General features: G+C 33.9%; 1 protein-coding gene across 2 annotated transcripts in view; it reads right to left on the bottom strand.

The window, feature by feature from the left end:
• ATAD2B (ATPase family AAA domain containing 2B) overlaps positions 1-16,413 on the bottom strand; it is a 119,068-nt gene that overhangs the window by 47,487 nt on the left and 55,168 nt on the right. For both annotated transcript variants that reach the window (XM_037528444.2, XM_054701325.1), the window contains exons 15-17: positions 14,079-14,169; positions 8,527-8,838; positions 6,080-6,215 (exon numbers count right to left, since the gene is read on the bottom strand). In XM_037528444.2, the coding sequence (XP_037384341.1) occupies positions 6,080-6,215; positions 8,527-8,838; positions 14,079-14,169 (539 nt within the window). The remainder of the gene's footprint in view (positions 1-6,079; positions 6,216-8,526; positions 8,839-14,078; positions 14,170-16,413) is intronic.

Genomic DNA, 16,413 nt, shown 5'->3' with positions numbered 1-16,413 from the left:
GTTTGAGTTTCTTAACAATTCTATGAAATACATTGTTTCCTTTTACTAAATAGATGAAGTTAAGGCTCAGAAAGGTTTAGTTACAAGACTGTACAACTGGGTGATGACAAGTGTTCAAATTCTCATTCAGGTCCATATACCTGCAAAGTCACACATTCTAAACCATTATGTTAAGATGTGCACTACTTTATTCTGAAGCATATTACAGACTAGAATAAAACAATAGAATATGGTCCATCCCAAAGAAAAGAAACACAGATTGGTATACATAATAGGCAGCCCGGGAAACAAATCACAGTAACTAAAAAAATATCATATGACATAATAAAAGCATAAAAGGTAAATGAAACAGGGATGGATTATAAAATAAACATTTTTTAAAATAAGAAAGATTCAAGTCCTCATTTCACAGAATAAATACAATGAATACAGAAATAAGAAAAACAAAAGACTAATGTATTTTCAATTCATAAAAATCTAAACATTTTAAAATTCAAAATTAGATCTAAACCAAATGTCAAATAATGGACAAAGAATTTGCCATTAACAGGAATGATTTTTTTTTTTAAAGATTTATTTATTTATTCATGCAAGCACTGGGTACAGTCAGAAGTGCGGGAGGGTAAGAGGATTCACCAGAGCCAGAGCAGGGAGCAGAACAGGCAGAAGGACCGAAGTACACTGCTGAGGGGAGCAGCGGGCGGCAGGAGAGGTCTGCGCGCCATGTGGGACCCTCCCGCAGGTGGCTGGGGATCGAACCAGTGCTGCAGAGGCTGTGCGCCATGTGGGACCCTCGCCGGTGGCTAGGGATCAAACCAGCGTTGCAGAGGCAGCGGCAGCTTCTCAGCCCAGCGCTCAACCACTGCGCCACCAGGGGAGGCCCAGGAATGATTTGTTTTTAAGATTTATTTATTTATGCATACAAGAGCTGGGGTACAGGCCAAAGATGTGGAGGGGGTGACAGGATTCACCAGAAACAAAGTGGGGAACAGAACAGGCAAACTGACTGAAATACACTGCTGAGGGGAGCAGCGGGCGAAACAGGAAAGGTCTGCTGCGCCATGTGGGTTGCTCCCTGACAGGTCGGGGATGGAACTCGTGCTGCAGAGGCTGCAGATTGCTTCATATCACAGTGCTTAACCCCATGCACCACCAGAGAGGCCTAACAGGAATGATTCTTAATTTATGAAGAGTTTAGAATTTTAACAAAAAAATAAAATCTTCACAGGCAAAAGACATAAACAGTTCAAAAAAATAGAACTAGGTTAACAGTTTAAATGTTCCATTAAATTATTCATTTAAATGCTTCCTGTGTTGAATGTCTCAACCCTAGGCATCCAACTATTATCAGACAGTTCACAATTAAATGGCATTTTAGTGGGAAAAGGAAATACACAAATTACTATAATTGAGCATAATTAATAAGTGATCCTATTTAAGTACAGGGTGCTAGCAGAGACCCCAATTACAGACTCAGAGAAGGCTTTCCTGCAAAACTGTTACCAAAGCAGAAATCCAACAGAATGGAGACAAAAAGGATACATTTTCAAGAAATAAAAATAAGATGTGCAAAAGATCAGAGGCTAAAGAGCACCTGAACTCTGGGGTGACTGATATCATTCCATAAGGTCAGGTATTTTTAAGGTTCTAAGGAATGTAGTAGTTAAGGTCCCAGGGATTAGAGCAGGGGCAAGGGAAGCAACAGCAGACTATCAAGGGTTACAAAGGAAGAGCTTCTGTGAGCCATGTTAGAAACTGGACAGTGCATGGAGTACAATGAGGAGGCACTAAGAAGCTTAGGCAAAGGACATGACATAATCACATACTTATCCTTGGGAGATGACACTAGGTCAGCATGTCCATAATAGGAAAAGATTTTGAAGAAGGCAACACAGGAGGAAAAATGACCACTTTTGGGTCTGCTATAATAATTCAGGCCTAAAATATTAATGACAGACTAAGAATAGTGTCAGAGGAATTGACAAAGTCTGAGATTAGAGTTATTTAAGGAAAATCAACAGGACTTGGTCATTGACCAGATACAGAAGTGAAGGGATTGAGGATGATGCCCAATTCCAGTTGGCACAACTGAATGAACTGTAGGACTCACAGGTAGAAAAGGGGAAACACAGTCCCATTATATACTGCAAGATCTGTGCCACAACAAAAGGAGATAGGCATCGCAGAGTCAAAAGCTAAGGAGTGAGCTAGGCTTCAGACAAATTTGGTAGTTATTAACATAGATGAAAAATTAAGAAAATAATGAGAAACATCTTTTATCTGTTAGAGTAAGAAACCAAAAATTAATTTTAATACCCACTATTCATGAGCAGATGATGAAAAATTGGTATTCTCAGGACAAGTGGGAGTGGGGAAAAAGTACAATTATCTCACATTATATTTGATTTAACAAAGGTAAAACAAAACATATATCCAAGGATATTCTGCAACTCATCCTACTCCCAAAGCTTCCTATATAACACCTGGCACATAATGGGTACTTTAACAAAATATGTTTGAGTGAATAAATGTACGAAAAAACAAAATCAATTACTCAATCAAACAAGAAGATACTGTTTTCATCTCTGCTTGGTACGGATTTAGTAAGACAGTGCTCAGACTTGGGGAGGAGTTAGAAAAAGTACTTTTCATACATTACTGATGAAAATATGCACTGGCACAAATTTTCCAGAAGGCAATTTACCAACCCGTATCAAGTTCTTAAATGTATAAACCCTTTGAAACAGGAAGTGTAGTTCTTAAATTTACCCTAAGTTCTGAATCGGAAAAAAGATATAGATGTATACCTAGATGTACGTAGGTATAGATGTATACCTGTAAAGATGTCTACCACTACAATTTTTGTATAAAAGAGGAAAATTTTAAATTTCTATGCTTATCAATAAGGTTATGTAATTATAGAACATCCAAAAAATTACAGATATTTTATAAGAATGACATTAAACATTGATATAAAATAATATTCCCCCATAGTAGATAAAAAAGCAAATTATATTAACAAGCTTGAAGGATATAATTTATATAAATACTGTGGGTCAGTCTATGTGCATAAAGGAATAGGGCAGTGTGGTCACCAAAACTTTAACAAATATTACCTTCAGGTGCTTGGGCTTTAATTTTTACTTTCTTCTTTATGCTCTTCTTTATTACTTGAATTTTCTATAGAGTATATCATCTTTCTAATCAGAAAAAACAAAGCTATTTTCATTTGGAAAACCTCAGAAACCTGTTTCTAATCCTTTTATGGTTATGTACAGAAAGAAAGAAACCTTAATTTCCATCATAAGGGTTCTTTACCAGATTGATAAACTTTAAATATCTTGATTTTTATTTCACCTTAAATCTAAAGAAAACGTTTTAAAATTGCTTTAGGAGATATTCCCAAAAATAGAAACACACCAGCAATGCTGTTACTGAAGAACAGCATTAAAGTCAAGCTTTTGATTTGTCTAGCACCTTTTTTTTATTGATCTGGATATGCAAACACATGTTGTTCAAACAGAAAACCAATCCAGACCAAACTGACCCAAAACCACATATAGCTGCTATTGAAAATCTATATTCTAAAGCATACGCTTCTTGTAAAGTATAAAAAAATCGCATCATCCAACCTACACAAAAAAGCAATATAATTCTTCACCTACCTATTCAGAAATCAATTTGGATACCACATATATAACAGAAAGAATATGATCCCAGGAAACAAACAGTACAGAGCCTGGCTCTGCCACCTGCTAGCAGCATGATCATGGACAATTTACTTAACTTCTCTGTGGTTTAGTTTCCTCATCTGTAAAATGATGATACCACAAAATGCTATATGATTGTTGAAAGGGACGTATGTATTACTATAAAGTCCACAGCTTTATATACCTACCAAATATCAAGCTTGTAATGAGCACTCAGATGCTGACTCCTATTCCTACATATCAAAAAGAGAGTAAATGTCACCAATTCTTCCATGAAGCCTTCCTGGACTTCCAAGTGGAAGCTTTTTAGTTCTGCTTATATAGCACTTCAACTACATTACAATTTTATCAACTTATTATATTTCAAATAAGAACTACATTTTATCTTAATCCTGTTCATGTTTTCAACACCTCATACAGTGCCTGGCAGAGAGTAAATACATAAAAATTGGCAGAATGGGTGGGTTGAATAAAGAAATAAAAGAATGGAATTTATTGAAGCACTAAACCAAAAAAAAAATTTATTCTAAATTACAGTTGCCTCACTATTAAATCAAAGTCTAATCAATGAACAAGGAAAGTTTATTTAAAAGTAACTAAAATAAACCAATTCCTTCAGAAAGGCTAACCAAAACAAGATGAGCCATAAGAGTAACATACATTAAACCAATAGTAGAGAATGTTCTTAATAAAAAGTCAAGATGAAAACTGCACATGAAGTTTGCTAACATCAAAATCTATTTTTGTATCATTTCACTTACAGCAGATCTTATAAAAATGGAACATGTGTGTTTTTATAGTGTCTTAGCTCCTGCTATTAAATATTTCAAATGTAAATAACTAAAACTGTCAGAACAGTAACACACACACACACACAAGCCAGGTTAAAAACTGTCTGGTTTTCTCAACCATCAACAAACCAGATTGCACAATTGCTGAAACTGCTCAAGTAAACTTCCCTGAAAGCATAAAAGAAAGGATCTGGAGTAGAAGAAAAAAGTTTCCAATGAAAGAACATGTTGTTAAAAAAACACACAAAAAAAAAAAAAAAAAAAAAAGAGTAGATCAAAGTAGTTTAGTCTAATTTTAAAAATGAAATTCAAAGTATTATCAATGCAAATAATCAAATTAACATCTCACCAAATCTACATGGGAGAAACTTCGATTTAAGTGAAAGACTTAAATTTGTTCAAAATATCTCTAAAGAAAAGTTACTTAAAAGCGCACATAATCCAGCCTTTTCTAATAAAAGTGTCATTAGACCTACCTGACTGGAGCATTTATGATCCTTTAACTAGCATGCTAACTGTGTAAATGCTAATGATCATGCTATTAGTTTCCCAAAACTATTTGGTCTCTTAATTTAAAACTACATTTACACTAAAATTGTTTACCCATTAGAGAGCACAAAGCAAAAGTTGCTTTAACATAGATAAAGGTAAATGTAAATAGAAAACCCATAAAATCTAAATTAGGAAAGTGTAAGCCAATGAGGTTTTGGAGAATCAAAAGTTACCTAATTACTGACCAATTTCTTTAGTACTCCAGAGTCCCTAAACTATCATCTGAAACTTACTGCAAATTAAATTACTTCAGATCATCGTAAATAATTTGTCCATTTTAGCTCAAATATAAAAGCAATAAAATTGGGGAAATGAGCTGACTTTCTAAAGGTAGCCCTTCCTTCCATCCTGCTTTATTTTTTTTATTTAATTTTTTTTTACATCATTGTTCATTTTTAAGCAATATTTGCTTCCTCCCACCTCCTCAGGTGTAGTCCCCATAGAGTTTCCTTCACCAATGCACCCACGCACCTCAGTTCCCTGTACTTTAAAAAAAAAAAAAATCACATAGGGCCTCTCTGGAGGTGCAGAGGTTAAGTCTCAGCGCTATCTCAAGCCACCACAACAAAGAATTCAGATCTCCTGCCAGGCAGCTAACTCAAAGGGCTCAGCAGACTCTCTAAGTCTCTCCTGCTGCTCCCCTCAGCAGTGTATTTCAGTAGATCTACCTGTTCTGCTCCCCTCTCTGTCTCTGGTGAATCCCCTCACTCCCTGCACCTCTGGCCTACACCCCAGCTATTGTATGCTTAAATAAATAAAAACAAATCTTTTTTAAAAATAAATTAAAAAATCACACAGTTTGTTTTTGTTGGTGTTTTTTTTTTGGGGGGGAGAGAAAACACCTGCCACTGACCAATAAACCAATTCATTTACACACAGAAGTTTATACAGTAAGTCTTCCAGAATCGCGTCTAAACAACAGAAAACAAAGTCCTGAGGGTTACAACCATAAGTAAAAATACAATTGTTACCATACAGTCATAAAAATCACTTTAAATTGGAAGCAATCTGATACGAAACACTTACATTGTAAAATGAAGGTAGGGTTTACGCACAGCAGCAGTGGATGACTGTTTCTTTGGTGATCCTGAGTGACAACTGGTCTCAAAAATTGATAAAGCATTCTCATCTTCACTCTCATCTAAAATTAGAGTTTCCATATCTGCTAGGAAAAATTACAAAGATAATGAAGTTTATAAAGTCATTTAATATTAGTGTCTTACGGGGCCTCCCTGGTGGCGCAGCGGTTGAGCGCTGGGTTGCGAAGCAGCCCGCGGCTTCTGCGGCGCTGGTTCGATCCCCAGCTGCTCCCCGGCCACTGGAGGAGGGTCCCACATGGCGCGCAGACCTCTCCTGCCGCCCGCTGCTCCCCTCAGCAGTGTCCTTCGGTCCTTCTGCCTGCTCTGCTCCCCGCTCTGGCTCTGGTGAATTCTCTCACCCTCCCGCGCTTCTGACTGTGCCCAGTGCATGTATAAACAAAACAAACAAACAAACAAATAAATAAACATGCCTCTATTAAAAAAAAAAAATCATTTAAAAAAAAATATTAGTGTCTTATGAAAGCTAAGTAAACTGGTTTAAAAATCAAGTGACATTAATAAATAATCAAATAATACTAACACTGCAAATTGACAAACTATGGTACTTTGAATATTAACAGAATTAATGTTTTCTTTCACCTTTATAGACTACTTATAGTGTTATGAGGTGCCTCTGAAAGTCTGGGAAAGAAATGGCACTCTTATAAAATATAAAATATCTACCCACTAATTAAAAGTCTCTAAATTAACTTTGACCAAAACCAGTATATTTCACATATTTGTTTTAATTAATAGGGTATACTTGAGTTACAACCAGTTCTTTTTTTTTTTTTAAGATTTATGTTATTAATACACAGAAGAACTGGGGTATAGGCCAGAGGTGTGGAGGGTGAGAAGATTCACCAAAGACAGAGTGGGGAGGAGGACAAGAGGATCTACTGAAATACACTGCTGAGAGGAGCAGCAGGCAAGAAAAGACCGGTCTGCTGCACCATGTGGGTTAGTTCCCTGACTGGGGATCAAACTCAGACTGCAATGGTGATGGTTGAATAACGCTGATAGCACTGAGACTTAACCCCTACACCACCATGGAGGCCCTATGGCCAGTTCTTTAAAAAGCAACAACAAAGAGCAAAAAGAGACTCTTACTTTTTCACGTAGAACACAAATACATGCACACCTTTTGGAGGAAAACCTAGTGTAGTTACAATGAGAGTCAGAAATTCAATGGTAATAAAGTTACTTTTAAACATCCATTCATTTAAGTAACACTTGTTTATAATTGAGTCTTTAGTTAAAACTCAATGAACAAAAATCCCTACTGAAATGAATGAATGAAAAAAATTCCTACTGAAGAGTACAATGCTTATTATCTGCACTACAACCTTAAAGTATGAATAGAAGTATTTAACTTATACCTAACAAAACTATTGATTCATTAAATAAAAAGCAATGCTGCATGTTAAAAGATATGGAAGAGAATTAAGATTGACAGAAATGATACCTTTCCCCCAAAAACATGAAGGAAAAAAGAGACTTGCTTTTGAAAAAGAGGATATGATGTTTTCTAAAATGAGATACTGTACTACACTGGCAGATACAGATCTCAGTGGCTTTCAAAAGCTAAATGGTTAGTACAACTAACACTGTAAAAGCGAATCTGAAAATAACTGAATATTTTTTGAGTAATAGTTTCATGCACAAGAAAAGGGTATTTGTCCAGAAAAAAAAATATTAAACGCCAAAACAACCCAAATCATAAATCTAAATAGCTAAAAAATAGTAAGTATCAAACAAAATGTAGTTTCACTTCTCCACTGGTACATTAAGAAAAACTAGAACTAAAACATGCTTTTATTTATGAAAAATATCTGAAAACACAAATAATGCTATAAAAAAAAACCCTCTCCAAAGGAAATAAAGGTGCTTTCATAACCTCAGAAAGGAATATATTTTAAAATTTTCTAAGATTTTTAATGAAAAATATTGGAGAAAAGCCAGACAGCCTCAGTTATGAAAATCAGCAACTCCATGACAGTACCTACCTCACATGTCATGAAGATTAACAAGGGAAATTTATGGTATGGGCCTTATAACTTAAAAGTCAATGCTAAGTGACTATTATTATTATTATAGTCAACTTTTCTAAAGATAGTAACACTCCTATAGTAAGATAGTTACAATGGCCCAAGAGTGAACAAACATTGAAACATTTACTCTTTTATAAACATTCACTAGGCAACTACCTACCATGTTAGGCAATATGGCAGAACTGAAATATAAGGTGACGAATAAAATGAATATAGATACATGTTCTATATTCATGGCAAATACAGAGGAGCATAACACATAAACTACCTTATGAGGAAACTTAGACTCTAATTACTTATGCCTGTAGTTGTTTCATTTTAACAACATGAAAAAGTAAAGTACCTTCTTTCTTGTCACTCTGACTAATTTCAGCATGGGGAAACACTTTTTGTAGGACTGTTAGGATGTTGTTGAAGCTTCTTTCCAGCAGTGGTCTTATGATGGGAGATAGTGCATGTCCCGAAGACATAACAGCACGCTGAGAAGCAGGCACTATATTCTGCATTGCATGGTAAAAATCTTGGGCGTTGAGCACTATCGAGGAAACATCTAGCTGCAGTTTATGACTGCTAGCATAGATTTGGGGGTAACGCCTCCGCAGAGCAATCAGGGCAGCTTCAGTGCACAGGGCCTTAATATCAGCTCCACAATAGCCTAATGCACAAAAAGAAAAGGATAAAAAAGGTAAGTTCATTCTTCCAAGTAACAATTATGTTTTGTAAATATACACATCTTTACCTAAGGAAATAATCAATACTAAATCAATAATTATGTGTAATTTTAACAGCAAATGAAAAGTGCTAATTAAAAAACACCAAATAAAATTTACTCATTAAGACTAAAAATGTTTTGAATATTTAAATTAACTAATAATATTTTTAAATCATAAATTTTGTGCAAGACTACTGATTATAACATACAACCTTTTTCAGGAATATTCCAAATCATTAGCTTACTTCTCTTAATATTACACTTACCAAATTGTTTCTAATATTCCTAAGTTTCAAACACATAATGGAGTAAGTATAAAGTAGTATACAATGAAAACTTCAAAAATGAGCTATTCTGTTACCAACTCTGATTGCAACCTACAGTAAAGTCAATATCCAAGTAGTCCAAAAAATACACATTTTAAAGTTGTGATCACCTCTGACAGGCATTAAAGGGAATAAGAATCCATTAATTTTCCACATTAATATCCTTTTTATATACTTTTTAGTTTAAAATACCTTACAATCTAGTGATAAAGACTATACCTAACCATTAGTTATATTTAATTGGTTATATAGTTAAATAATAGATCAAGTCACCCAGTGGCTTTAAGTAATTCCATTCATTGAGCAACAAATACATACAAAAACCTATGAGCTGCTAGGTGTTTACCATAAAAAGGGGAAAAATTCATACTGGTCCCATGTCGTTTTTTTATATCAGCAACTAAATTTGCCTTGGGCCATCATTATCAATCATGCCAGTAGGGGGAACCACTTGAACTAGTTACATAACATTAGTCCCTAAATATCAGCATAGTATCAGGTTTATTTATGTTCTTATAATGCACAGTGATCTTATGGGGCATTTAAATACTGAAATAGGGGCCTCCCCGGTGGCGCAGCGGTTGAGCGCTGGGTTGCGAGGCTGCCCGGGGCCTCTGCAGGGCCAGTTCCATCCCTGGCTGCTCCCCGCCCACGGGAGGAGGGTCCCATATGGTGTGCAGACCTCTCCTGCCGCCCGCTGCTCCCCTCAGCAGTGTGCTGGGGTCCTTCTGTCTGCTCTGCTCCCCCCTCTGGCTCTGGTGAATTCTCTCACCCTCCCGCCCTTCTGACTGTACCCAGTGCTTGTATAAATAAATAAATAAAATCTTTTTAAAAAAAATAAATAAATACTGAAATAAAATGGTGGTTAGGCAGGGAAAGTATGAACAGAGAAGAAATATCCTAACTAATTGGTAGAAAAAGAACATCATGGAATAAAATCTACAAATAAAACTGAGACAAACATCTATAATGTAGTATATTCCTCTTACAGGTAGAGCAAATGATCCTGTTAATCATGTCTTAAAAATAACAGAAAAATTCTCCTTATCCTGCTCTCTTATTCCATAGCATTTACTACCTTATCATTACTCATTATGCTACTGTCTGCCTTCCCCAATTAGAATGTGAGCTTTGTAAGAGCAGAGATATTTGTCTATTTTGTTCACAAATGCATTTCAAATACCAAGAACAACACCTGGACTGTCAATCAGGAAACATTCAATAAATATATCTTGAGTGAAAGAATGAATGGAAAAGAAGAAACTGTTAAGGATACCCTGTACTAACAAGAAATAGATTATTCATATCTACCAGACTTTTTTTTCCCTAATATAAATTACTTTACTGTTAAGTCAACTTACTGTGAGTAAAATTATCAGTGAAAATTATGAAAAAAAGCATAGAAAAGTATTGCATTCTTAAAGAAACACTTATTCAGAATGAGGGGGTTACTATGTGAGAATTTAATTCAGAAAACTGTAACAGATTTAAAATTAACATTGCCCCATGAGAGCAAACAATCTCCCAAATAATTCTTCAGAGCAATCAAATTTGCCATTAGTCTCATATTTTCTGTCTCAATAAGTAAATCTGAAAAGAGGTGGTTTTTTTCCCTATCGTAAAAATACCTGTTACATTAGTTCAACAAACGAACTGCAGAACACCAGCTAACTCGTTAACAAAATGAACCATTTCTGAGGAATCGAAGAACAGACTATCATCTTCAAACACTAGAAACAACCATTATTTCTTTAACTTCCTTAAAAGTATATACACAGTTGGTAAACATAACATATGGTACTATCTTAAGAGCAAAAGTCTCAGGTTTTTTTTTTTTTAAAAAAAAAGCTCAGAAACAAAGCAAAATGGAAAAAAGATACTAAGAGAAATTTTATGTATAAATGGTTCCTACAACATGTTAATAGCATACATAATAGCGATGTGTTGTTCACTTTTTCTTTATTACAGATAATTTAAGAGTCTGCCCACAATAATAGACCTCATACAAGGAAGCAAAATTTTCACTATAAAAGATAGGGTTTATCTACTTTACATTAATTTGTGAATGAGACTTATTGGTTTGTATGTGTGGTTCTCAACCTCGACCACATATCTGAATAAACATATGAAACTAAAGCAAGAACAGATTCTCAAGTTCACAATAAACTTACTCAGAATTTCCGGAGGTTTAATACCATAAACACATATTATGAGAAAGTTAAACAAATGATTCTGATATACAAAAAAAATGAGAACTGATTTAATATACTTCCTTTACTAAACTCTAAAACAGAATTAATTGAAATGAAAGCACATCCTAACCATGGTTAGATAGATTACATTTAGGGTGACCATATATCTTGGTTTAAGCCTCTTGTCAAAATTAGACTATTTTTTTCACCCTCAAAAGGATCTTCATTTTAAAGAAAGCATATATAATCATTCTAGAAATACTGAAGATATGCTACAGCCTTTTGAAAGTTAAAAGTTAATGTTAAAAATATTATCAACATCCCTTTCATAAGAATTCCATAACCCCACTAATTTTACTATCATAATTCTAATACTCTGATGAATACAAATATTTACCAACTGATACCAAAGAAACGCATTCTTAAATACTGCTATTAAGATACAAAAAAAATTTTTGAAAGCTGAAAACAAGTTATTCAAGCACTATCTAACACAAGGCATATTTTTTATAAATTAACGTTTTAAATAAATCAAACATAAAGAAGGCCCACTGACACATTTTTATTGTTTTTAGCCTCCTCTATGAAAATGGAAAAAAGTAATAAGACTAGGTTTGAGCTCCTCAATAATCTTAAGTTTCTATTATTTGTGCACATATTCTGGATACCAAAATTATTTGAAGATTTAAAAATCATACCTATTATACATGTAAACAACTCCAAATACGTGGGGATTTATTTCAAGATAAAAGTTACTAAATCCATATAACCTCTAATAAGAGGTCAACTATGTTCATTTGTTCATCAAAACTGCACATCCCTTTGTTGGGCATAAAGTCCACTGAACTAGATCCATTCCTCTTACAAGCATGTTTGGAATATATAAAGTGAAAAGTTCATAAAAAATTTAATATGTATGACTTTTTCATTACTATTTGAAGACCTACATTTGATTTTTTTTTTAATCTGACTGGTTTCTTAAGTGGAAAAAAAAGTCACAACTAAAACCAGAAGTAACAAAGGATTTTTATGTCACTCTCCATGAAGAAAATGGTGTGTGTGTGTGTGTGTGTGTTTTCTAACTGAATACCACAAAAAAAGGCAAAAAAAAGTTACTTAATCCTGTAAGAAAATACACTTAAAAATTTTTAACTTAAGAAACTGACTAAAAACTAAAACAAATCACTTAGAAAATGAGAAGTGCTGGCCTTGAGAAATGAAAATGGAAACTAAGATCCTAATATCTAGGATAAAGAACTAAAATAGTGTGTATAATATTTCAGGTGGTAGCCAGGACAAAACCTATCTTTTAGGGAATTTCCAAAATTATATGGCAACTTCTGCTTATTTCAATTAAGGGTTATTCTGTGACAAATTCACAGAAAAATCTGCAAATATTTCCCAGTGTGGACTATACTCTCATACAATAATATCATAAAACTAGCAAGAAATAAAAGGGGTCAAATTTCAAAAATGGGAAAAGACGGGATTTTGTACCAAATACCACCCTCTCCCATAAAGCAGCACAAGGCTTTGCAAAGGTTAAGCCAAATTTACATGAAATGGGTTTGGCGCATGCTCTCTTATACCAGGCAAAGCTTAAACTGGAGTAGTGCTGGAGAGATTTACGTTTTCTCCTCACCAGAAGATGTCGAGGTCTTTGTGGTTCAAAAGCTGAGGGATGCTGCTTCGGAGATGGAGGTCCCTGTGGATGAAGAGGATAATTCGGATGTAGCTAACTGAATGGACTAATGTTCTATTTAAGTTTTAATTATTTGATGGTGAATCACAATGATTTTTAACTAAGTTGTTCTTTTTGGTTTGGGTAACTTTAAAGTTTTCCTAAGTAGACTGTTACTTGCTAGTGGACTTATTTGGGGAATTTCTTCATAATGCTTAAAATGTCATGGAGATATTGTTTAATTTATATTTTTGAGAGAATGAGAGGAAAACAGACAAAAGACAGCAAAAGAAGGAGGAAAAATACCTGTGTATATACCAAATTCATAAAACCTCATGCATTTTTATTTCAGACCTATTTAGAGCCAAAATCCTGAATTCCATCTCCTATATATGACCATGTATACATTATAAAATATTCTTACCATGTCCTTTTAGGACAGTTACAGTTATCCACTTTTTCAAGAGCGCCCACTCTGAATAATTTAACATTAAATCACAAAGTTTTACATTGGGGAAATAACTGCAGATGCCAGTAAGTGTTTTCTTTGACAACTCCTCTCACTCAACTTCTTTCTAGACCACAGGCACCAAAATGAGTATATTAAGTAATCTGCAAAGTAAGCAACTACAGCCCTGCCTCTACTAAGGACCTTTCTCTCTCAACTTTAAACTTACTTTCCTTAATAAAATTTCTGAGAGAACACAATTCCTAAGAGACACTGTGGTAATATTATGGAAACACAGCATTCAATGACAGACATATTACTACTGAGCTTTGTTAATTGAATACCTAATGGTAGTGAAAATTCCAACTTAGACATGTTCAAACTTCAAGTGAAATTTTTTAAATAATTTTTACATTTAAAGGCAGAGCCATCTATAGTACAAAGACATAACTATACTCATTCACACTTCAAACATAAGGGGAAAGGGAGACTGAGCAGAGCAATAGCAAACAAAGAATTCAAATAATAGCACTCACCAACACACTTTTCAGCCAATTCACCTAAAAAAGCATCTGACAATTTTGGATTCCAGTCCCTGGTATGGATCTGTAAAATGTGTTTTCTTGCCTACGAAAAAAAGCACAGATAAATAAAGCCTTGCCTAAGAAGAAAAGTACAGATAAATACATTATCATCAACTTATCAAGTGTATTAGCTGGAACAAATGTATGTACTAATACCCCAGGAAAAAAACTGCTTTTTTTTTTTTTGGGGGGGGGGTTTCTATTTTCTTTTTTTTTTAAATAATAAATTTTATTTTTATATTCCCCCATACAATTGCAAACGCCCCATTCTGACCCCAATCCCTCCCCTCCCGCCTCCCACCCCCCAAAAAGTGTCTCTGGTTCATAGTTTTTTGTTGATTTTGATTTTCACTTTCTTATAGTTATTCATTTTCCTGGTCCCTTATTTAAGTTTTCTAGATTCCTGCTATGAGTGAGACCATCCGGTATTTTTCTTTTTCTTTTTGGCTTATTTCGCTGAGCATGATCCCTTCCAACGCCATCCATGTTGCTGCAAATTGCATGTGTTTATCTTTTTTGAATGCTGAGTAATATTCCATGGTGTATATGTACCACATCTTCTTGATCCAGTCATCTATTTTTGGGCATTTGGGCTGAAAAACTGCTTATTTTTAAAGAAATTTAAACACCTTAAAGCTATATCAACTCTGATTCCTGTAACAACTTTGCAAGATATAGAGTAGAAATCTTGCCTTTGTTTTACAAACTAAGTATTAGTATTTCAAGAGGCAAAGGAACTTGACCAGTGGCACATAATGACTAAGTGACTGATGCAGGAATAGATTTCAAAACAAAATTTCAATATTCCATAACATTTTTACAACTTGAAAACATGTACAAGAACCAGAATGGATTATAATTATCATAACTTTTTAAACAAATTTTAGATTTCATAAAACTTTTAGTTTGATAGTATACACAAGCATTATAACCAGTAATGAGCTAAAATTTGAAGCTGAAAAAGTGTTTAAGAAATATAATGCATATTATTAACTTCTATTTCAGTTGATGCATTGATATTTATTACATAACAAGATAATTTCAGTAAATAGTAATTGAACTCATTGAAAAATAAAAGGTTTGAAGATTTTTTTAAAGCAGCATGCTCTACCTTAAATCTGAAAACCAAAATTTTACCATCTTGGTTTCAAAACAATCCAAACTTGTTTTCCATAGTTAAAAAAAAAAACAAAACCTGAGGTACAAGAATCCATAATCAGCTGATAGTACTACCATGAAGAGTCATTTTATCAGATTTTTTTCCCCCACATTATCCTTTTTCTCAAGGGAAAAACAACACTTTTCTAAAACTTGAATATATTTGTTCCCTCCACAATGCTACTTCTTACTTAATTTGATGAGGAATTTGGTATTAAGGGCTAAAACAAAATGAACTTCAAAGAAGTCAAAATAAATCTTCCTCAAAACGTTTACAAAATCTGGAATGAATAGCAATTGTTACAAATCCAAGATCTAAGTAGGTGTTCAGCTAAAACAATGATGTAACAATAATTTTCTTTCAACTTGAAGTATCTGCCTGAAGTACTATAAAAGCATAAAATCAAGATACCCAAAAAAAGTAAGAACTTTTATGAACTTAGTAAGAACTTAAATGCTCTAGAAGATGACATTAAGAACTATATACAGTGCTGTATATAGATCAAAAAGGACCCATTCTTATCCCCTCACTTTACAAAATAGGAAAGTAAAAGTTTAGAGAAATAAAATTAGTTACCATCCAAGTAAGGTATAATTACTACCTAAGATTGTCAGATCGCTAAGACATTTAATTATCTTGTTCTTTCGCTACATGTAATCAAACAAATCATTTTTTATCATAAAAACAAGAACAAAAAAGCAATTATCTAATCAAGAAATGTCTTGCTCTGCAATTAACTCTATATGGCCTACAGAATAGTAAATCATATGACTTCTTCAACTTTAAGAGTCAAAGGCAAATTCAAGCCCCTCATTTTCAAGGATCCACAAATGCATGGTCACACTCACATGTAAACACACATTCTACTTATATCAGTATTGATAATGATTATATAGGAAAATAAAAAATTTAAAACTGCTACATAAAGAAGGCATTTTATTTTTATGCTGATAAAAAGATAAAAACATTATTAAAATTTGGAAATAAGGCTTACTTTTACTTTTATTTTACATTTACTTGGTCAAATAACAAAGAGGTGTGGCAATCTGTTGCACAAATGACTTATATGAAACAATGACTGGCATCACCAAATGGATCCTTATTACTGCCCTCAATCCTAGCAAACTA

Source organism: Talpa occidentalis, unplaced genomic scaffold, assembly GCF_014898055.3.
Source record: "Talpa occidentalis isolate TD23 unplaced genomic scaffold, MPIMG_talOcc4v2.1 talOcc4.5, whole genome shotgun sequence".
Lineage (NCBI taxonomy): Eukaryota > Metazoa > Chordata > Mammalia > Eulipotyphla > Talpidae > Talpa > Talpa occidentalis.
Note: the sequence above shows the minus strand (reverse complement) of the source record. Positions and strands in the feature narration are given on the sequence as shown.